Source organism: Vicugna pacos, chromosome 20 (genome assembly GCF_048564905.1).
Source record: "Vicugna pacos chromosome 20, VicPac4, whole genome shotgun sequence".
NCBI lineage: Eukaryota > Metazoa > Chordata > Mammalia > Artiodactyla > Camelidae > Vicugna > Vicugna pacos.
Genome location: NC_133006.1, coordinates 21,420,529 through 21,443,498, shown reverse-complemented (window position 1 = coordinate 21,443,498; position 22,970 = coordinate 21,420,529). Strand labels below are relative to the sequence as shown.

The 22,970-nt window shown below is 54.1% G+C and overlaps 1 protein-coding gene across 1 annotated transcript in view; it reads right to left on the bottom strand.

Annotated features, from left to right (window-relative positions):
* Nucleotides 1-22,970, bottom strand: part of SPDEF (SAM pointed domain containing ETS transcription factor) — a 39,038-nt gene that overhangs the window by 12,372 nt on the left and 3,696 nt on the right. Inside the window, exons 3-4 of the mRNA XM_006202094.4 lie at nt 11,955-12,087; nt 4,278-4,416 (exon numbers count right to left, since the gene is read on the bottom strand). Of these exons, the coding sequence (XP_006202156.2) occupies nt 4,278-4,416; nt 11,955-12,023 (208 nt within the window). The 5' untranslated portion in view covers nt 12,024-12,087. The remainder of the gene's footprint in view (nt 1-4,277; nt 4,417-11,954; nt 12,088-22,970) is intronic.

Below are 22,970 nucleotides of genomic sequence, written 5' to 3'. Positions count from 1 at the left end.
GCAAAAGCAAAAGTTCAACCTGGGGAGCCAGCCCACAGGTGGGGAGCTGTGATGTGTGGGAAGCCTTGGGAGCAGGGAGTTGGGGGGCAGGGCCAGGTAGCAGGAGGATGGAGGATAAGAAATAAAAGAGTCAGGAAACATCATGGAAACACGGTCTGGTCTGCTTTTCCCATGGTTCCCATGGACAGTCAGGAGCCGAAGGCACATTTGTACCAACACCGTCTCCCACTCTTTCTCACAGCATGAGTACCATGGGCATCCACACCCCCCCCCCACTCACATCACTTCCAACCCTTCCAGGGATGAGGTAAAGGCCAACTAAACAAACAGCTTGTTGGGGCTCTCCCACTGTCTCCTGGGGCACCCAGTATTATTCCCACTTGACAGACACAGGGAGGTGGCTGCCTCGGGGCATGTATCCATGGTGACCGGACAGGGATTAGAGCTCAAGGATAAGCCCCATCCTTTCCAGATGGTGATGGTGGCTTGGCACTTTCCAACCCCAATGGTCACCCCTGCTGACCATCCCTTTTGCCTTGTTCAGGCTACCCACTGAGCCCCACACTCTTCTGTACACCCTCCAGCACTCACTCCGGGACAGGGGGTGTGAGGTTCCGAGAGCATCTCGTTCCCCATAGCCCTGCCCGACCTGGGCAGCCAGGTCCCTGACAGGGTGAGAACACATGGATTTCACCCAACTTCTGCCTATAGCACCTTGGTTGATTCTCTTGGCCTCAGTCTCCTTGTCTGTAAAATGGGGACCCATAAATACAATGTATCTCTGGGGTTTGGAACAACAAGGCAGGACAGTGATGTGTGTACACATCACAAGAGGTGTGTGTAATGGGTCACCCTCATCTCCATTCTCACATGTCTCTGTGGCCCTCTCCAGGCCCAGCACAGCGTTGGAGAGGCAGAGGCGCTTTGTAAATGCCTGTTGGTGAATCTGTAAAATCTTGACAGGGCTGAGGGAGAAAATGTGCCTTAAGCCCCAATCCTAGGGCCAGGGAACTCATCTTGGCACTTGGAAAGGAAGATTTAGGACAGAGGGAAGGCACTCCAATGTTACAGAAAATCTTAAAAGTCCAGAATGAACTGTCCTGAGAGGCTAAGAACAGAAATTGCTTCAAAAAAAGGTTTGAAGGATGGAGATGGGTTAAGAGGACGTTATGGGGCCTACCCCAGCCATGAAACGTCAGCAGAGACATATTGCCCCTCTGCTGAGGAGCCCTGCGGGGTGGGGCATTGAAGTCAGGCAAGAAGAGCTGGATCCCAGAAGCCTGCAGGCCAACTTGCTGCCCCAAGGGTAGTGACCTGGGCCCCGCCCATCACCAGTCCCAGGTGTTGGGACCCTAACCCAGGCAGTCACCCCCAGACCCCTTTCAATCGCAAAGCTAGAGGGAGAAGGAAGGGCCCCTTGATTCTGGTGGTGCCCAGAGAGACCTCATCGCCCCTTTCTACAGCTCCAGGTGGGCTGTGGTCCCTCTGGCCCCCAGCAGAGTCACACTCAGATCCCTGGCCCAGAAGGAGTGGTCCAGAGGGAGGAGGAGGCTCACCCTCCCCTCGCTCAGAGGCCCCTGAGAGGTGGGAGAGGAGAATTTGGCAGGGGGCACCTCCTGGGCTGGGAACATGCAAAAGAGGCAGGGAAAGGAGCCTGGCATTAAATGTCAGGAAGAGCCCAGGGCAACTCGGCTTGTGCAAAGTTTGCTTTGGGAAGAGTTGTTCCACCTGACAGGCCACTCACTTGGCTGGGGGCGCAGGGTGGAGCATGCAATGAGGTGGGGGTTGGGGCACAGGGAGGGTCCCAGATCATTTTGAGCCCCAACTCCCTGCTCTCTAGCTCTGCCACTGGGGCAAGAGACTCAGTTGTCTCATCTGCTAAACGGGCTGTCAAGAGCATGTCTTAAAGGGGTGTGGAGACTGAGGGGGAGGGTGGGTGGAAATTCCTTGTGAATTATGATGCGCTGAGCACGAGTGAAGGTGGCACCTAGGAGCAGGTGAGGGGATGAGGCTGGAGAAGAGGGGAGCGAAAGGTAATAGGGTGAAGAGTGAGGGAAAAAAAGGAACGTGGTGATAGTGGAGGGAGGGGCAGGGCGAAAGGGTGGAACCTGGGGGAGAGTTGAAAATGGTGGTAAGAGAGTCCTGGACCTTGCCCTGAGGTCATCCTGCTCTCTAACCTAGTCCAGGGCAGCTGCTGGCCTCATTCACCCCTCCCTGGCCTCTAGGAGGAGCCAGAGCCAGACCCCCTACTTCCCCTTACCTCAGACTAGGAGACAAGGCTGTGAAAGCACGCAAGTCTTGTAAACCTGGCAAAACCAGCTGGCCGCTGCCTCCACCAACTGCTATACAGCCTTCAAAACCCCACGTCAATCTGCCTCTTCCATGAAGCCACCCTTAATAAAGGAGGCTATCTTGTCTAGCCTCATTTCACAGACAAGGAGCTGCAAATGCAGGGAGAAAAAGTGACCTGCCCAAGGTCACACACTGGGGGGCCCTAACCTGCACTTTCTTGCCCTCCATCCAAAAGGCCTTGTCTCCAAGTTACACTCAAGCTGCACCAAGTTGTTAAGCACAAAGCTGTGATCTAACTGGTTCAGGGTTATTAACTTTATATATCTGCAGCAACTTCAGTGGTAGTAAGTGGGTTCTCCTGGTTCTACTTTCTGCCAACATCACACTTTCTGAGTATTGACTGATCATCTGCTGAGTGCCACCCTATTCCCTCAGGCTCAGTTGACAGAGAAATTCTATCTAATTCAGAGGGTCCTTGTGAAAAACAAGTGACGTTGCAGCTGCCAAAAGGTTTTATAATTGGTAACACACAATAACCAAATTCAGCAGGGATTGACAGTCCAGCTCTGGGTCTCCCCACAGTGCATGGCTAAGAGGAAATGTTTGTCCATTCACTGTCAGGCTCTCAAATGGGAGGGTGGTCCCCTACCTCGCGGGAGACCACCTTCTCCATGCCCCAACTTCCCTGGGAGCTCTGAGGACGTCCCTCTCCTCAAAGTTCTGTGAGTTTGGGGTGAAGAGGCTCCAAGTTGGGAGTTCCTGGCTCCAGCCCTTCCCCAAGGTGGGCAGGCCGCAAGTGGCACTGGCCAGCTAGGTTGAGTCGTGGCCTGGGCCCACCTGTCTGGTGGAGAGTCTCCTGCGCATTCTTGCCTGCCCCCTTGGGCCTGGGGCAGCCCGGATGCCTGTTTGCTTTGTTACTCAGCCGAGCAGCTGGAGCTGGGGAGATGTCACTTTATTGGGGGTTGCTGTGACTCTATTTACTGGGGATGTGGGGGCAGGAAATGAGGCCAAGTCCCAGCCTGGCCACGGAGAAGCAGGAAGGCCATGCCTGTCATACAGGGGACAGGGCACTCAAGGCTTGTGGTCTAGGTAGGGGCTTCTGGCTGGGCCCAGTTGGCCTGGGGAGGTGGGGGGATCCGGGGCTAGCTCCTCAACGTGCACATACACACTCATGTGCACACATACCTCGTCCTCCTTCAGGGGAGCCCCCGGCCATCCAGACCCCTCAGCTTTCCACCCTGTTATTCCCACAACCTACTTCCCTCTCTCCCCACAGGCATCTGGCAAATCCTAGAAATAAGCACCTTCAAACCCACCCACTGCTCCCCGCATTGCTTTCCTCATGTGCCCAGATGCTCCCACACTTCTGTGGGTACCCAAGCCCCCAGGTGGTTTACTCTGCAGCTTCCCACCCCAGTTTCTGTGCCCACCACTGCTCCTCCCAACCCCTGGGCTTTGGGACTGAACCCCTGCTCCGACCTGGACCCTGGCCCTGGCCCTGAGCCTCTAGGCTCTAGCAAGCCCATGCCAACTTGTGACCAGGCCCCAGAGAGACCCTTCCCTTGGCAGAGCAGCTGTGGCTTGCAGCAGCAGAAAGGCTGCTTGTGTTTCGTTAGCCAAGCAGAACTGGCCTGGTCTCAGGCGCTGAGGCTCTGCACCTGCAGAGCTGCCTCCCCTCAGGCTGGACAGGCTGGGCTCAGTGTGGAGCCCAGACAGGGTCATCACAGACATGGGGCACCCCAGGCCTCTCCACGCCAGAGGCCTCACCCAGGCTCAGGGTCAGCCTAGGGAGGCAGACTAGGCAGTACGCAGAGGGATTGGGGCGTCTGAGGCTGAAGGACCCAGGTCAGGGTCACTGATGCCCGGAAGACCAGTTCTGGCCTTGATAGCACCCTCCATTGCCCACCTCCCTACAGCTGGCAGGGGAAAGCCCCCATGGCAGGGCACAGCCCCCATGGCAGGGCACTGCCTCCTGCCAGACTTACCCGTTAGCTGCCTGGTGCCCAAGGAGTCGTTCGCTGCTGTGCCAAACTCGGAGGCCAGGAGGAGGTGTGGGCAGCTTAGGCCACTGCTGTGTTTCAGCCGGGCATCTGGGGGGGCCAGTGCTACCAGGGGCCGGCAGGGCTGGGGGAAGGGATGGCACGTGGGTGGGCCACTAGAGCTCTAGCCACCCTCTAAGGGTGGCCCTCTGAGGTCTTAGGGCTGTGTGTACTATAGGGAGCCCCAGTCCCCAGCCTAGGGCCACCTGCTGGCACTGTGGCAAGACCCAGACAGAGGGGCTTGGGAGGGAGGCTGCAGTGGGCTCAGGGGACTAGGTCTGCGGGGCAGTGTGGACACGGGCGGAGTGCAGGAATGTGCTGGGAGGAAGTCAGGCAGCGTGAGATGAAGAGTTGGCCAGGGCCTGATTTCCCATTATAAGTAATCCTTCCTTATTTACCTGAACAAATACGCTCCCTGCTTACCTCAGACCACAGGCGGGCTCCTGGTTAACCCTTGCAAGCTTCCCCCTCCTCGCTGGGGGATCCACACCCTGGCAGCCAGTGAACTCACTCACCCGTTCATTAGTTGATACATAGCTACTGAGCTCATCTTATGTGCAAGGCACGGGGTAATAGTGAGAAGATTCCAGGCTCAGGCCCTAAAAGGGATCAGCCAAGAGCAGGGGACAGACAAGCAAGCAGTACTGGAAAAAGCCCAATGGAGGGCTGTAGGAGAGCACTGAGGGTGGGTACTTGACAAGGGAGGTCAGTGAGGGCTTCCTGGAGGAGGTGCTGTCTGGCTTTCCAGATCAGGGATGGAAGAAGCTTTCAGAGAACCCTGGGGAAAGGGACCTGAGAGTCATAAAACCACCCCACCCCATGCTCTCTGTGCCCCCCAGAGCCTGGCAGAGGCCTGTCATACAGAAGTGCTCAGGAGGGACTGGTAGCTCGCTTTTCCAGGCCCAGAGTGGCCACTGGCCAGCAGCAGCTTGCTCTCCTACAGTCCCTGAAGTGTGGAGGCAAGGAGGTAACTATTCCCAGGCACCCACCGCCCAGGATCCTCTACCTCCATGAGTTCAAGGAAAATCATGCAGCCAAGATCTCAGCTTCTTCCTCATCCTGCCAGCTGGGTTGAGGGATATCCCCGGAGGATAGGGACTGGCTCTTCCTTTCTCTGAGTCACCTTGGAAAGGCACCAAGCATCTGCAACCCCCATTCTGTCAGATGGGACCATCCTAGATAATATTTATTGTTATTTTCTAATTTCAGAAGTAATTGTGCGACTGCCTACGCATAAGTATTCTAGGGCTTCAGGAAGATTCCAAGGTCTTCAGAACTAGCCCCCTCACCTTAACTGATGTCAAAATTCAGTTGGTTGCATTTTTCACCCTGGAGAGCCTTGTGCTTAGCTATTATTGTTACCGGCACCTTGGTAAGGATGAGTTATCATAGTCGTTCCCCAGAGAAGGTCGAGACAGGATGAGGCAGAGGTCTGAAAGGTAATACAAGGTTCTAAAATGGCTGCAAGTTGACCATCCCAGTCCTCTAGGATCAATAAAAAGGAAGACCTCCTACATTCCCAGGCAGGACCTCCTCTCCACTCTCATAGAAGCTTGCACTTATATCAGCACTCTGATGCAGTAATAATAATGCCACTGAGCACCTACTAAATGCCAGGTGCTGTTCATTGCTCTTGAGATACTAAGGTATTACGTATTTTGAGATGCTAAGCATCTTGAGATGCTAAGGTATTACTCATGTAATTACTCATATAAGGTATTATATCATGGGTAAGTAGAAAGAGTATGTAATAAATGCTTATTGAATGAATGGGGTGTCAGAGATAGTTACCCCAATGTCCATTCTCTCCCTTTCCTCAGTAAACAAACCCTTAGGTTTTTAGCTGGGAACTTGGCTACCTGGAATTTAGACTATACAAGATTCCCCTGCAGCTAGTTGTCATTTTCTAGGAATCTTTCTTAAAAGTAAATTAGCAAGAAAAAAAAAAGTAAACTGACATGTACCATTCGCCTCCTTCTTCTTTATTCTTCCTCTGTCTTACTGCCTGGGATGCAGCTGTGATGCCTGGAATTTTGACTGCCATTCTGACCATGAGGACAAGAAGATGGTTGAAACACTGAGCTGGAAGGAGTTTAAGTCTCTGAGTTCTGCATAAAACTTCTGTACTCGCTTTGGACTGTCTGTCTCAGGACTTTTATGAGGGAAATATAACTTTTGCTTTTGTTAAGTGGGATCTTTATTATTCAAAGCCAAGCCTGACTCTATCTGAGACAGACCAGAAGATGGATAGATAGATGAAGACAGAATATTCTTGCAGCCAGAGACAATATTCTACTGCTGGGTGGCATTGGGAAAGGGCCTGGTCATATCACAGAAAACTCTGACCTTGGGAAGGCTGCCCCTGAAATGCTGGTACAGTTTTGCTCTGGGCCCAAAGGAGCGCTTAGTTGTCCCTAGGAATGGGTGGGCCTGAATGGATGGACCAGACTAAGCTGTACTGAACGTGGACAGTGATTCTACCCACCTAGGCCTGGAGTAAGGAAACAAAAGGTGCCTCTGGAAGCTGGAAAGGTCCAAAAGGGAGCAAGGAGAGGACTCCCCATCTGCTCAGCGGGGGCTCACTTGGGCTAAGGTGCTAAGAGGCTGCTTGGGGTGGATGTCAGTGGTGGGTTCAAGGCAGGTTTGGTGGGCTCATGGGCAACTCTGGTGGGCTCCAGGGGAAGGAAGGGCCAATTAGGGGACTTCGGGTGACACACACCCCCTCAGCACCTTGATACATTCAGCCTGGTGTTGTGACAATAGCTCAGTATTTGACCCAAATATACATCCTAGCTCTGTCAGCTTCCAGCTTTGTGACTTTGGCTGAAATCTGTTGGACTCCTCTCTCCCCATCCCCACAGAACTCTCAGAGATGTTGTGAGGGGTGAGATAATGTTGTGAAAGTGCTCTGTAAACCTTGATGCCCTGTCCCGGGGCCTCACTGACCACCAACCACATGCCACATCATTTTACCTCCCACAGCAACCCTTCCAGGTAGATATTACTGTCCTCATTTTTCAGGTGTAGAAACTGAGGCCCAAATGTATAAAATATCTTGCCCAAGGTCATAGCTGGGATGTAGATTCAAATTCAAATCTGAAGTTTCTTCGATCATTTTGTGCCTGATAGGACCCTCTTACTACCTGCCTTGTCCCCTCAGGGTCAAGTCCCAGGTCCCCGGCATGGTCACTGGGTCCACTAGACCTCCTGGATCCTGCCCACAGCTCCCCGAGGCAAATCTCCTCTTCAATCCCCCTCTGGCCATTTCCCATGGCGTAAGATGTGCACCCTTCTGTTCCCCCCATCCAGACCCTACCCATCTGTTTTGGGTGATGCCTTCTCCATATCCACCCGCTCCAGAACTGCGGTCCAGCACACCACCCACGTTGGCTCATTGTGACTCCATCTTGGAATTTTTCTCCAACCTACTGAGATGACATATTCTCTTTGGCCACTGGGGCTTCTGAGCCTTGAGGCTAGGAACTGCCAGCGCAAGCAGTGTGTGCTGCGACAGGCCAGAGAAGGAGCCTAGCGAAGCCATCACTGCGTGAACATCTGGATGAACCATTTATGTCCTTTTTCTGCTGTTCAGATGGAGATGAGTTGAGTTTCTTCTACTTTGACTGAAAGAATCCCCATCCTCTGAGCCCCATCTCAAGAGCCTTCTCCTCCAGAAAGCTTTCTCATGCCCCCTCCAGCCTTTGCAGATTTCACATGTGCCAATTCTTTGTGCTCTAATTGTTTCCCAGTGTTTATCTTTCCAAGATTCCAACTCCTTCAGGGCAGGGACCCTCGAGCAGCCAACAGCATCAGACTCAACACAGATTATGATTTCAGGAGCAGCTGGCTCTGGAGCATCCCTCCCCGTCACTAGCCCACCAGAGAGCGAAGATCGCTGGGTGGGAGGAAGGGCCCAGGGCTTGGCTGGGTGCTGCCATTTTCTAGCACCTCTAGGCCTCCCTCACCTCCTCCATGAAATGGAAATAATACTCGCCCTGCTTATCCTGCGGGGGGGCGGGGGGCTTGTGAATGGGTGAATTGCCAATTGACAAAGGAAATGGATGCACTTTGAAAAGGGCAGTGTTCAATTATTGGTCAGTCGGTCAGTCAAATTGCTGCCTTCCTAGCTTTCTTTCTGTCCCCATCTCCCAACACCCCCTCCTCCCTCTTGGGTCCCACCCTCCTAGGAGCCGTAGCCTGGGGGTTATGGCAAGGACAAAGCTGGGACCCATGTCAGCTGCCGAGAGACAGGGCCACCAGCTGATTCTTGCCCTCCCCCTGCCTGGTTGACGCTAGGCCCTGCCCTGCCCAGGCTCCAGCTCTGAGAAGGTGGGAACAGCTTGGGGAAGGGCTCCCTTGCTGAAGAGTCTGGGGCTGGTCACCCAGATGGGACCGTAGGGGCAAGGTGGGCAGGAAGCCTGGTCTGTGGGACCCAGAGACCACCCGGCCCTTGCGATCTAGAGGAAGCCCCTGAGACCAGAGAGGCTGGGGAACAGACTTAAGGACACACAACAGTTCAGGGTTCTGAGTCCAGACCCCAGTCGGGCTAAAGGAGGGGGTGCCTGTGCTATCCCACGATACAGTGCTCTGCACAGTCCAGCAGGCATTTACTGAGCGCCTACTCTGTGCCAGGCCATGTATGGATACTAGGGACAGAGTGGCTGGGCAGAGTCTGTCCTGGAGCAGTTCATGGCCTGGTGGCCTCAGAGGGCACAGACGAGACCTCCAGCATCTCCCAAGGCTAGCCATCATGAACACCTACTGTATGTACAACCCTCTCCATCCTAGTAAAAACCGACAGGTAGGAGATAACAAAGGTCTTCCCAACTTGGGGTCTGGTTCTACAGGCTCTGGGCTTCTTCACCAATGCCATCTCCTCCTCCTTCCCAGACACCTTCCCCATGGGTGGCTGAGCAGATGGGCCAGTTTTCCTGTGTCCAAGGCCTAGCTATACCCCCTCCCCCATACACACACCCTCGCCTATAGCCTCACTCATCCCCCCACATTGCTGATTCACACCTGGGATGCCATCTGAGGAGGCCCCGCTTGACACCAGGGCCCCTATACAGTTCTCAGGGTCCCCAGAGTTTCCCTGTGAACTAAGCCAGGTCCAGCTCCTGCCAGAGATGGGCTCCAAGCCGCGAAAAAGTTGCAGATCTAACTGGGGGTCAGACAGGATATGCGCGGGCGCACACACACACACACACACAACATCCTCTCTACCTCTCCAGGCCCCTGTAATGGTGGAGTAGGGTGGTGTCCCAAGATACAATCTCCACCCTGGCCTGATCTCTGCCATATGAATCCATTCACTTCACAGATACATGCTGATGGCCCACTGTGGGCCAGGCATGGTTCCTTGGGACACAGCAGTGAACTTTGGTTGATTTACATTCTAGAGGAAAAAGACAGGAAAAGTAATAAATGAGTAAATTATATAGTACACTAGAAGGTGATGAGTGCTGTGAAAAATAGGATGTCAGGAGCTCTGGGTGGGGTGTGGGGAGCAGCATTAAATATGGTGGTCAGGGTAGATCCCCTTGAGAAGGTGGGATTTGAGCAAAAACATGAAGGAGGTAAAGGTGTGTGCCCTGAGTTATCTGTGAACATTCCAGGTAGAAGCAAAGCTGGAGCAAAGGCCCTGAGGTGGCCTCGTGCCTGGCATGCTTGAGAAACATCGGGAGGAAGGTGTGGCTGGAGATGAGAGCAGGGAGTGGAGGGGGTGAGGGCGGCAGTATGGAGCCAGACAGCAAGGCCTGGAAGCGTTGGCCTCTCATTTCCTGGGTCTTCCTGCCAAGCCCCTCGCTTGTCTGGTGCTCACTGTGAGCCAGTTGCTCTACAGAGCTTAACTTATTTCACTGTCCTGACAGCCCTTGGAGGTAGCACCCCTATCATTAGCGTCCCCATTTTAACCTAAGTGAGGAAACTGAGGCACAGGGAGGCGAGTAGCTTCCCTGGGGAGTCGTGGAGCCAGGATCTAAAGCCACGTCTGGCCCTTAGCCATGGCAAGGCCCCCTGCTCGGTGCGTCAGTCGCCCCTCCCGCCCCGGTGCACCAGGTGCACCCCTGGCCCGGCCCGTCGTGGGGGGTGGAGGTGGAGGGGCCGTGTCACTGCCCACACCCCAGCGCTGGCCGCTGCCTTTCCCCCATTAGTGCAGGGCCAGCAGGCCTTACAAAACCGCAGGCCCAGATAAGAGCACAATCGAACCTGTTTTGCTTGCAGGCCGGCTGGGGGGCTGGGCCACGGGGCGGTGGGAAGTAGGGGGAGGCAGCTGGCAGCACTCCGGCCCTGCTATCAGCAGCCCTGCCCACCCCCTTCCTTTCGAGCCCCTTTGAAATTTACCCACCTTATCAGGGGTGCGAACTTTCTGAGGGAGGGCAGGTAAGCCTTCATGTCCAGCCGCTGGAGGCTGCCTTCCGCCCGACTGGTCCCGCCCCAAGGAGACAATGAGCGGGGAACACGTGCTGGGAAGGAGGACCTGGCCCTCAGACACCCAAGGGGCCCCCCTCACACACACACAGACTCAGGCTGCCCTGTCACTGCCCAGTGGGTACCTCCCAGGCCGAGGCAAGGCCCTGCTCAGGCACTGTCACCCTGCCCTCCACACCGTACCCTGCACCCAGCCTGCAGTGCCCACTCCCTCATCCCTCACACAGGCTTCTGTCAACCCGCATGTCCTACTCAGTGCCAGCTAGGTGGCCACAGCCCCCTCCCCTCCTCACGTCCGAACTGCTTTCCCAAAGGCAGCCCAGGCCTATTACCCGCCAGCCCCCCAGCCACAGCCTCAGCAGGTGTTTACTGAGCACCTACTGCCCACCAGGCGCTGGGGCACAGTGGTGAAGGGGCAGACCAAGCTCAGTCCCCCACGGAGCTGGGAGAGACAGTAAATAAACACAAATAAATAGGATGAGAGGGTGCCACAAAGTGGTGACTGCTGCAGTACGGCAGGAATGAAGCAGGGATGTAGGAGAGGAAGTGTTGGGCTACTTAAAGTGTGTGTGTCAGGGCAGTGAGGGGTCAGGGAAAGCCTGCATGAGGTGGTATTTGAATTCAGACCTGAAGGATTCTAACTCTCTCCCTCTATGGGGTTAGAATCACAGACACAGAAGCGCAGACCAGGAGGAGGATAGAGACCAATCAGTCCTACAGGATCCCTTTTCACTGAGGCTCAGAGAGGGCAATGAAGTGCACAATGGCAGCCAAGCAGAGCAGGAGTTAGAGCCTCGCCAGGATCCTTCCCCACATTCCTGCTGCCCCCAGCCTGGGGCACTGCCAGGGCCCTGGCAGGACCATCTGGCCATTATTGGACAGTCTAGGGGGTGGGCTGAGCCTGGGAGTGCAGTGCTTACAGCCATTTTACTCTGCCTTTTGTAGACAAGAGGCCTGCTGCATCCTGTTTGAGGCTGAAGATTGGGGCTCAGGTCCTGGTTGGATGACACTGTGGGCTGGAAGTTCTGTCCTCAGGGCACCCTGCCCAGCGTTACAGTCCTCTGGCCCCCTTACCACCTCCCCATGTTCCCCATCTGCCCAGGGACGTCCAGGTCCACTAGTGGCCTGACCTTGAGGGCATGTTCCTCCAGAAGCCCCTTTCTACCCCTCAACCCCCTCACTCCCAACACACACCTGTGCTCCTGTGGTGAAGGGTGAGTGGCCTGGAGGGGAGGAAGGGGCAGCCGCTGCAGCCATGGGCATGGTGCATGTGGAGTCACAGGGCCAGGTGGGAAGATCCAGGGGCCTGACTCGTGCCAGACGGGCTCTAAGAAGACAGATGAGAAAACAGCTGCTGAGGGGGCTCAAGCTAGAGGGCTGCTGGGTGGGCCAGCCCCTTCGGGCTCTGGGGTTGTGAGAGATGGTGTCCAGAGGTCCTCAGGGCACTGTTTCTACTGAGTTGGAGAAGCCCGAGGCATCTGAGCTGCTGGCGAGGAGCACTGAGTCTAGAAACTAAGTTCAAATCCCAGCTCTGCCATGTGACCTTAGGTTAAATCACTTCCTTCTCAGCCTCAGTTTCTCTTCTCAGTAGAAGAGGAGCAAGGATTCCTTCTTCAAAGGGATGTTGCAAGGAGCAAATGAGAGAAAGTGCAAGTGCCTGGCACACAGCCAGGCCCTGTTGACAGCGGAAGGTTCTCTGCCCTTTGGGGACCTGTCTCTCTCATCTAGATTTTGGCCAGAGTTTCGGGAACACTAAGCACATGCCAACACTTTAGAAGACTTTTTTTTTTTTAAAGGACCCTTGTTAATTGGATTAACCATAATCCGGGGTTTATGACCCACGCCATGGGTCTATGCATGGCCCTCTCAAGTTTTAATCATATCATATAATGAACACAGTGAACCCACTGCCAACCCAGGATCAAGGTCATCACCAGCAATGCTACACGTATTAATTCACTTATTTCTCACATCAGTCCTACAGTTTGGTTCTAACTTGTCCCCATTTTAAAGATGAGGAAATTGAGGCACAATTGATGGTTCAGAGCATACTCTCTACTGAATGATGCTGGAGATGCACTGGGTACATTCTTCCAGTTGACTTTCCTGTCCTGAGCTCCAGAGCCCTGGACGATGATGTCCTCAAACCACCCCTACTCCACTCCTGGCATGTTCTGTGGCTTAGCTAAGGGGATTGCAGCCATGGGCTCAGCCCCCATCTCCCTGGAGGGCCCATTTTCCACAGCTCTGACAGCTGTAGGAGCCTGGGGAGCAGCCTGCCTAGCCCTGTGCTCCCTACCGGCCCGGGCCTCCCTGGCCCCCTCTCAGCCCATCACCCTACCAGTGCTCCTTCCAGTCCAGCTCGGTGAAACAAGAGCCTAGTGCTCCTATCCACGCTTCTACCCTCCTTCTAGGTGGTGCCCAAGAATATGTTAAAGAAATGAGTAAGTGAATGAATGAATGAAGATGCTAAAAGGGAAAAAGGATATGAAAAGAAAAAAATACAAAATATTTCTGACAGCTGGCTGGGGAGGGGTGGGAGGAAGGTGAGGGGGACGTCATGTTTAAAGATGCCCCTTTGCCAGCTGCCACGTTCAGGAAGCCCCTGTGCCCTTTGGTTGTGTGGATCCCAACCTCAGATCCTACTGCCTGTGCCCTGACCCTGAGTGCTGCCCCTCCCCCATGGTGACTTCCCAGATACAGTGGCAGCCAAAGTTCCCAGAACCATCCTAAGCTGATACAGCTAACGCAGCTCCAGGGCTGGACTGGGCAGGACAGCTCTGCCAGGCAGCCACAGCACCAGCCAGGAAGTACTGGGTGCCCTCGCCTGCTGCCAGGAAGGGCCAGCTCCCAACAGAGTTTTGGGAGGGTTTGGGGTCCAGGGCAGAGCCAGGATTAGGCTAAGACTGGGAGGACCTGGGGCTTGAATTCTCTTGGCAGCACCCAGATATGATGTCGGGGAAACAACTTTCTTCTCAACACATGTGGATCTTGCCCTGTACAGGGAGCTGATTACTCTTGAGAATCTACCAAAAACTATGGGCCCCCCCACCTCAGAATACACACACACTTCCAGGGGCTCACAGAGCCCCTGCAACCTCTCCATGAGCCCCAGATTAAGAGTCCCTGTCCTGGATTGTGGGTAGTGTGTGGGCAGGACAGTCCAATTCACCTCCAGATCACAGCAAAATCTCTGGTATACAGTAGGTGCTTAATAATGCACTTATTTCCATAAACCAACAGATATGGACTTGTTGGATGAAGGAAAAGGCAGCTGCAGCTGGGTTGTGCCCGGGCTCAGAGAGTCAGTCAGGGCAAGGGAACGGAGGGTGAAGCAGGGTGTCACTCGGCTGCCTACAGCCCCCTATGGCTCCCCACTGCCCTCAGAGTCAGCTCCACGTGGTCCCTCCCTCATTGTCCATGCTGCTTCAGCTCACAACCAGAGGTGCCGCCTCAGCTCTAAGAGCTGCTGGAAACTCTCCTCAAACACTGACTTATTCCATCCTCTACTGAGCATCTATTGCATGTCACGCTGTTCTAGACACTAGGAATACAACAATGAACAAAACAGGCCCTTCCCTGGAGGGGCTGACAGTAGCTCTTGCTTCCAGACTTCTCTACATGCCCTTGTACTTAATCTGCAGAATCCAGCATTGGCATCATCTCCTCTGAGGAGGCTTCCCTGATCCTGTTAGTCTTGGGACCCTGGGATCAGGGCACTTATCCCACCTTATCAAATATTCCTTCTCCTTGTCTGTCTCCTGCACTGGGCTGGGAGTCCACAGAGACAGAAGCTTTGTCTTATTTGCTTGGCATCCTTGGACTTCAGTGCAGTGCCTGGCAAATAGCTATGCATGGAATAAAGGGATGGATGGATGGACCAAAGGATGGAAGGAATTTGTTTGGGTTGGGGGTACCAACAAGGAAGTAGGAAGGAAATGGAGCTTGGGGCTGAGGTGGGTCTGGGAATGTCCCTGGGGAGGGCAGAGGGTGTGGGGAGTGTACAGGTCCCTCCTCCTGGTTCTCGTGTGAGACCTGATTTCCTTGGACAACAATGGCTGCAGGTGCGGAAAGGAGGGTCAGGGGAGGGGTGATGGAGAATAGGATTTGCTTCCTGGTCTGGGGTTTCCAGTCCCTTGCACCCCACCCTGGGGCTCCAGTCAGAGGCACCCCTCCCTTGAAGTGACTCAACCCCTGCCAGGTGGGGAAGGCTGCGGGAGAGGCAGGCAATACAGACCACCTGCATCAGGCTCCTGGGGGTGGGGGACATTCAGCTCTTACCTTCCTGGGTTGTGATCTCTGTGTCACCAAATCCAAGAGGGGCTGGGACATTGCCTTCCCTGTGTCAGACCCCAAGACAGGCTCAGAGAGAATAAGGGTTCTGCCTGAGTTCACACAGTTGTCAGGGCTTAATTGCCAGCCTCTGCTGTCTTCATTCTTGGGCAGGGCCTACCCAGCTCTGCCAAGCCAAGGACAGGGCTTCCCTGGGGGTCCTCCCTCCTGATGAGGGGGCAAGCCATCCCTGCCTCTGAGGGTCCCACCTTGGTCAGAGACAAGCAGGGGCCTGGCCCCACTGCCCATCCCTGGGGCACCAGTAGGCAGCGGGAACAGGATAGAGGGTGATGGGAGGGGATCCATTACCTTCTCACTGTCCCAACCCTATGACCCTGTGACCGCCTCTCCACCTTCTTCGCCTCTAAGGCTACCCTTCTCCTTTGGCTGCCATCTTGGAGAGAGAATAGAGGCTGAGGAGGGTCCTATCTTCAGATGTGCGAGGACTGTAAAAATGGGAGGAGGGTTCTGGGGAGTGTGCATCTACTCCCTAGAATATCGATCTCAGGGCTGGAAGGAAGGAGCCTCCAGCTGAACTAGTCTAATGATTCATTTTACAGGAATGAAGCAGAGACCCAGAGAGGGAAGGGACCTTGCTTGAGGTCACACAGCACAATAACTGCTGAGCTTATGGACTATTTTCTCTATATAAGGCACTCTCCCATGCACTCTACACATATTAACTCCCTAATCCTTCCCCAACCCTATGAGCCAGGAGCACTATTATAATCCCTGCTTTACAGATGGAGAAACTGAGGCACAGATGGCGAACATGAGGCACAGAGAGGTTAGGGAGGTTGCCCAAGGTCACACAGCTTGTGAGTGGCAGAGTAGAGCCTGGTTCCAGGGCCTCATGCACAACCCCATGCTTTATTGCCTCCTGTTATAGTTACTAAGTAGGAGCCTTGGTCCCTTCTTGGCTCTACCTGCTATGGGGCTTCAACTCAGTCTCTCATGGTCTCTGTGCCTTTACACTAATAAATACAATAATAATATTACTTTTTGCATTTGTTGAACCCTTTCTATGGTACAGGCACAGTGAACAAATGCCTTTTCTACATAATGTCATTTAAATCTCATAATAACCCTATGGGATAGGTATCAGAACTGCCATTTGCAGATATGAAAACTGAGGCCCAGAGAGGTTAACTGACTTGCCCAGGGACACGCATCTAGTAAGAAACAGCCAGGATGCAAAGCCAGCCAAGCCCAAGCTCTAACCTCTGTCCTCCTGTACATGGGCCAGGGGATGAGGAGTTGCACAATCAGTCCTGGGAAGGTCGTTCTGTCCAGCCCCTCCCTCCACCTTACTAGACATCTTGCCACGTGTGCCCTTTGCTGGGCCCAGCACTTGGTGGCCCTCAGGAGCTGCCCTACCCCCCACTGATGACCCTTGCCCCTCTTCTGCCATCTGACACCGCTCCTGCGTCACGTCGGGGAAGCCAGGATCCCTGCACCCAGTCTGGGACACAGTTGGCAGCAGCTGCAGGAAGCAGACCCACCCAGCATCTCAGGTGTCACTCATAAACCTCTACCCTGCCGTCCAGGCTCACCCCCTCCCTCACACACTCATTCACCACTTCTTATCCAGCCCTAGTTGTGTGCCTCGCTGAATGCCCTGACCTCCAGGAGCTTACAGTCTGGCTGGGTTGCTGAGGCCAGCTGCCTGCTGTGACCAGGACTAGGCAGAAAAGGAGTCCAGGAGCAGGAAGAGGGGCTGGGAGGCTGGGATGGCATCACGGCATCACAGCAGGGGCGGCCAGGAGTCAGGCCTTGAGGGACAGGCCAGGACGAGGAGAGGCGTGAGAACGGGGTGGGAGTAACATGTGCTGAGCTCTCTGAGGTGGCGCTGTGCTTGGCACCCCTCATGTGAAACACGTACATGAGTGGGTGGGGGGGACAGACAATTTATGTGACCTTAGGGATTCACCCCCACCTCTCTGGGCCTCAGTGCCAACCTCTTGGGTTGAAGTGAGGATTAACCCCGCTGACACATATAGGGTGGAGGCCTCGTGGTCAGTGCTGGGTGGGGGTGGGGGGTGAATCACCTGCTAGGCCCTCACAACAACGCTGGGCAGTGTTCTATTCTTGTCTCTGTTTCAGAGATAAACAAACTGAGTTGACCTGCCTGTAGCTGGGCAGCAGCAGAGCTGTTTAGAGCAAAGGCCTGCTTAACCAGGCATCCTAGAGCATTTGAGATTGGAGTGGGTAGGAATTCTGGGGGCCGGAGGGGAGCAGAGGCTGGAGACTCTCTCCTCATACCCCTCAAGGTGGGCAAGCCAAAGGCCTGAGCCAGGGGCCTCAAGATTTTGCTCTGCCTCTGACTTGCTGTGCAGCCTGCACAAGTTCATTTCCCTCTCTGGGCCTCAGCCCGGTCTTCTGAAAGCTGAGAGGTCACTAGGTCTCTGTGGACCCTCCTAGTACATGCCCACAAGCCCTCTCGCTGTGGGGATGGACCCCCTCCTACCCCTCACCGAGCTGACTCTCCATTGCTGTCCTCAACAACACTCACATAGACTGGGCAGGCTCTACATACACACTCTCGTTTCATCTCCACACACCCCTGTGAGGAAGCTCTCGTTTCCAGTTTACAGATGAAGAAACTGAGACCCACAGAAGGCAAGTGGGCAGCAAGGCCCCCAGAGAGCAAGTGCGGGCACAGAAATGAGAAGCCCCTGCCTCTCCTCCCTGGGTAGGCGGTCACCTGGCCCAGCAGAGACCACCACTAGCTTGTCCGGCAGCCAGACCTGGGGAGGGAGGTTCCAGGAGAGGTGCCTTCACTTGCCTGCCTGGTGGCCACACACTGCCTGGGGCCATCTTTCTGTGGTTCAGCCTTTTCACATGCAGGGGCTGGTGGCAAGTATCACGGTGAGCCCTCTGGAACCAGGCGGACAAGAAGAGGAACAATGAGGCCAAGCATACACTCTCGTGGTTCTCGGCATTTGACACGTTTTAACTGTGCAAGTCGTACATCAACTGTCCGAGGTGGGCACCACTACTATCAACCCCATTTCACAGATAAGGAAACTGAGGCAGAGGAGAGGCCTTGGTAACACAGCAAGTGCAGAGTGAGGGCTGAAACACTGTGCTCTACTCCCTCCCAACATACAGGAAACAAAGGAAAACAATAGTGGACAGGCAATTGGTAATTAAGAATTTAACTGTACAGGACAGACTCTCTGTGCCAGAGGGAAGCTGAACAGGGAGGAGATCAAAGTTTCAGAGAAGAAAGCCTGAGCCCTGGTGACCAAGGTATTGGAAGTGGGTGGTCAGGGTTGAGGCACAGGTCTCCTGGTACAGGTGTTTGATCCATTGAGATATTGGGACACCATATCTCATATGGTGTGATGCCAGGCACTTACCAGCCCACCTCCCTACCCCCACACCAACCCTTTCCCTCCCATTGCACAAATGGGAAAACTGAGGCCCGAGCTCTGTCCAGTAGGGCCCTCTGAGAGGGGTAGGGGGTAATGAGCCAAAGAGAGGAGTTTCTGAGGGGCTAGCAGGAGTGGATGTGGCCCCTGCTTGCCTGGCCTGGGACCTTAGCTCTCTGGGCTTCCCGTCCCTGTCCACCCAGGAAATGATCACCCCTCCTTCTTCCCCCACCACCCCAACAGTAATGGGTAGCAGATGAGAGCATATGCTTCACCCAAGGCCTCCCAAAGCATCCTTCAGCCGCCACAGCCAGCCCAGGAAGGGGGTCATTTCATATGGAGAAACTAGAGCTCAGAGAGCTTTAGTGACTTGCCCAAGGTCACACAGTAGATTGAAAATGGGTCTCTCTTAAGAAGGAGGAAGAAGAGCAGAGAACAGAGAGGAGAGAGGGAGACAGGAAGGGGATGAGGAAGAGAAAGGGGAGGGGGTCACAGGTGTCCTGAGGCCCATTCTCACAGTCCCTGCCTGGCCTCAGTCTCCAGGTTGGCTTCCCCTCCCCCTTCCCAGAAAGGACAGACTACAGCCCTGGCCCTTGGCTGCCTCTCATCCCTGGCCCCAGGCACGTGGCATCCTGCTGGTAAGGGCTCCAGTGGGGTGTAGTCTTTTGGGAGGGGCGGGGCAGGGCTGTTTGTTCCTGAGCAGCCCAGGTTCGGAGATGGCTTTATGGTGCCATCTGGAAGACGTGGCATGGGCGGGCCTAGCTGGCACAGGGCCAGGGCAGGGAAGGGGGCACTAGGGCACTGCCCCCAAGCTGTTGCCTGGCCCCAAGAGAAGGATGGGAGCCTCAGGCGGGCACAAGCCAAGCACAATCTGATGAAGACCCCGTGAAGCAGGAACTAGCCTCATTTCACGGGTGGGGACATTGAGGCCAAACAGGTCAGTGAACTGCCCAAAGTCACACCTGGCCTGGTAAGTGACATGGAGCCTATGCCCTACTCATCTACCTGAATCTCAGCACTGCCACATGGTGCTGGACATCAAGGGCAGGCCTGGAACCAGAGGACCTGGCCCAGGTGCCCTGAAACCTTGGGCAAGGGTCCCCACTTCCTTAGCATTCAGTTTCCTGATAATATACACCTTCTGGGACAATCAATGGGAGAAGCAGGCGAGAGTGCACCTGTGAACACTGTCAGAAGGACATGAGGACAGTAGTCCCAGGGATGGATGTGGGTGTGTGTTTTTATCATGCACGTTTATAGCTGATCACCCCTCACCCTGCTGCCACAGGATTAAGTCTTCCCCTGGCATCCAAGACCCTTGACTGCAGGATCCAGCTCTGGCCCTCTCCTCTTGGCCATTGCCCCTTTCCTCTGGGTGAGTCTGAGCAAGTTCACCTCCTCTCTGAGCCTCAGTCTTCTCACGTGGCAGCGGAGGGGGAGAGAAGGCAGCACACATGCATGTAAGGTATTGCTGCTCAGTAGCAGCGTCAACCCCTTTAGCAGTATCAGGCCTCAGCTACTAGGTGTGGAGTTTGTTTGATCTTCCTCGGGTCTCCAAGATGTTATGGTGAGAGACAAGGTCTCAGGCAGCACGACTTGCAGGAAAGGACAAGTTGGGAAGCCAGCCTGTTCTTCCTTCACCAGCACAGAGCCCACTTTCTCCACGAAGGGTGCTCAGGGCATAGTCTCTGCCCCAGTGGTGACAGCTACTTCTCTCACGTGGCCAGTTTGGGGGCACAGCTGGCTCCCCTCCAAGCCCAGTGGGCTGCCAGGAGGGTCTGCCTGGGGTGTGAGGGTGTGTGGGGAGAGGAGGCCCCGCCTCCTTCGTCAGGCCTCCCAGAGTCCATTATTCAGCCGCACACCTGGCACCCAGCCTGCTAGAGAGGATGGCTGTGGACCACAGGGACCAGTCTTGGACCTTGGCATTTGCTAGGTGTCTGGATCCAGCATCTTATCTCAACAGCTTCAGTGCTGATGCAGGGTTCTCCCCTACCCACACACCTCTGTGACCTTTCTTTGTCTCTTTTACAGGCTTGGGCCAGCCCCTGAGCAGAGAGCCCCAGTACCTGACCCCTGCCTGGGGTGTTCCACTTGGAGCTCTGTTCCACCCTCTGCCCCTCAAGGGTCTACAGCCTTTGGATTCCGGGCCACTTTCCTAAGGGCTACACTCAACACACACTTACCAAGTGCCGACTGGGTGCCTGATGCTCCCTGACGATCTGCTTAATCTCTGTCTACCACCTTTCCCTGATTTATCTTCTTGGTACTTAGGGCAGCCTGCGATGATATTTAGGTTTTGGTCTCTATGATGACTATCTCTCCCCATTACAATGTCAGGTCCTTGGAGGCAGGGACTGGCCTGGCTTATCCACTGCTGTGTCCCCAGCTCTGATTTCTGCTGAGCAGGCGAGTGGGCCCTGCCCCTCCCCTGTGATGGACACTATAGGATCCTATTTTGTGTTCTTAAAATTGACTCCAGACTCCCCCTTTCACTTGAGCAACCCTGGGGGGCTTCTATTATGGTAACCCCAACAGGTTCAGAAAATGTGCTGTGGGCTCCTTACCAGTAAAAATGAGGGTGAGGGTAGAGGGCTCCACAGGTAGAACAGATGAGCTTTTTAAGGAACAGAAATGGAAGAGTGCATGGCATATATAGGGAAGAGAGGGCTAGTTGCCTCCCCAATACCCATTCTCTCCTTTCTTACTAATGGGATCCTAATTATCTTGGATGAAATCATGTCAGCATTCCTTGGTGATGGAAGGAACAGTTAACCAAGTTCTGGCCAATGGGATATAAATTAAGTTGTTGGGTAGGGATTCCAGGACAGTTCCTTTAAAAGAGGACCGATTTAGTCTTTCCTCCTTTGTGCCTAGAACTGGGATGTGATGGCTGAAGCTGTGGTGACTATATTGTGACCATGAGGAGGCCACACTGTGACCATGAGGAGGCCTTGAGGATGGAAGCCAGCCCTGTAATTACCTTCAGGCTTTACATTTAAGGAGAGGAAAATAAATCCCTATCTTGTTTAAGCCACTTGTCTTTCAGGACTATTACTTATAGCTGACTGCAACTCCTAAATGACCCTGGAGGGTCTGTCAATATCTCCCTTGCCTCCTTCTTCATTGAGATGGTCTTGGGCAACCATTTCCCTTAAGGTGCACTTTGAGAAGCTATGGGGTTGAAGGGAAGGAGAACAGGGCCTAAATTTGAAGCGAACCCTGGGAGGAGATCAGAGGATACCCAGGAGTGAGGTCCTCTAGAAGACCTGAGAGTGTCCAGGGAGGGTGGCATCTGAAGGGACCCTAGACTCATCCACTGTTCCTCTCAACAATAAACTTGCAGATAAACATATGACCAGGCACATACAAATCCCCAGCAATGTCACCCCATTCTCCCAAATACACAGAGCCAATATTTGAAAATGCTCTAATATCCAGGAACTGTCAGGGCCTCCCCTACTGCCATCCCTGGCCACTGCATCTAGAGGTATCAGGGCCCTGGACTGAGGCTGTGGCCAGCCATGGAGTAAGGGTGGCTGGGCCAGAGGCATTGCTGTGGAACTCTGCCAGGCCCTGAGCTTGGGTAACTATAGATCCTCCACTGGTTAGGGCAGGTCCTTGAGGACACAGAGTGCTCAGGTGGACAGGGAAGCTCATTTTGTAAGCCTCATATCATGTGGGTGAAGAGACAGCTCAGAGAGGAAGAGTGGCTCCACCAAAGTCACACAGCACTAAGAGAGGGGGCAGATGCCAGAGTCTGCATTTCACATAACCCACAATTGGCATCTAAACACAGTGGGTGCCATCTTTTTTGCTTTATTTTGGCCATTCTCCTTGCTTGGAATGCTCTTCTACCAGATATCCACAATGAGCACTCCCCCAGGTGCTTTACATCCTTCCTCAAAGATCACCTTCTCAGTGGGGACCTCCCTGACCTCCTGTTTAAAGTTGCCCACCCCTTCCCTATCCTCTTCTGTTTCTCCATATCCCTTTTCATTACCCAGTATACCATATATTTCACTGTATGTCAGCTCCGTGATGCAGGGATATTTTGCATCTGTTTCCCTGTTGCATCCTCAGCACCTAGGACAGGGCTGGGCACAAGGTAGGTACACTACGTATTTATTAACTGAATGCATGAATGAATGAATGAATGTCAAGCTTCACCAAGAATGCTTCCACTGATGTAGGGCACAAAGGAAATCTTGAATGGCTTCTTCTAGTGCAGAAGTGTCCTCGAATGTGTCCCCTGCCCCATGGATAAACTATGCCCCAGGGCATGAGCTGCAGCCCTTGAGCTCACAGAGTTCACTGATCTTTGATGAGCCAAGTTGTGCCCTTTTAAGGGCAGACTGAAAACCAAGCTTAAATTGTCTCTGCTGCTTTCCTCATGGAAAAAACAAAATAGGCCCTTCCACCCCTTTTGGTATTGTAGCCCTTTATTAATGTGAGGGTGTGCATGTGTACAAGAATGGGTATTTATGGAGTGTGGTAGTCTGCAGTA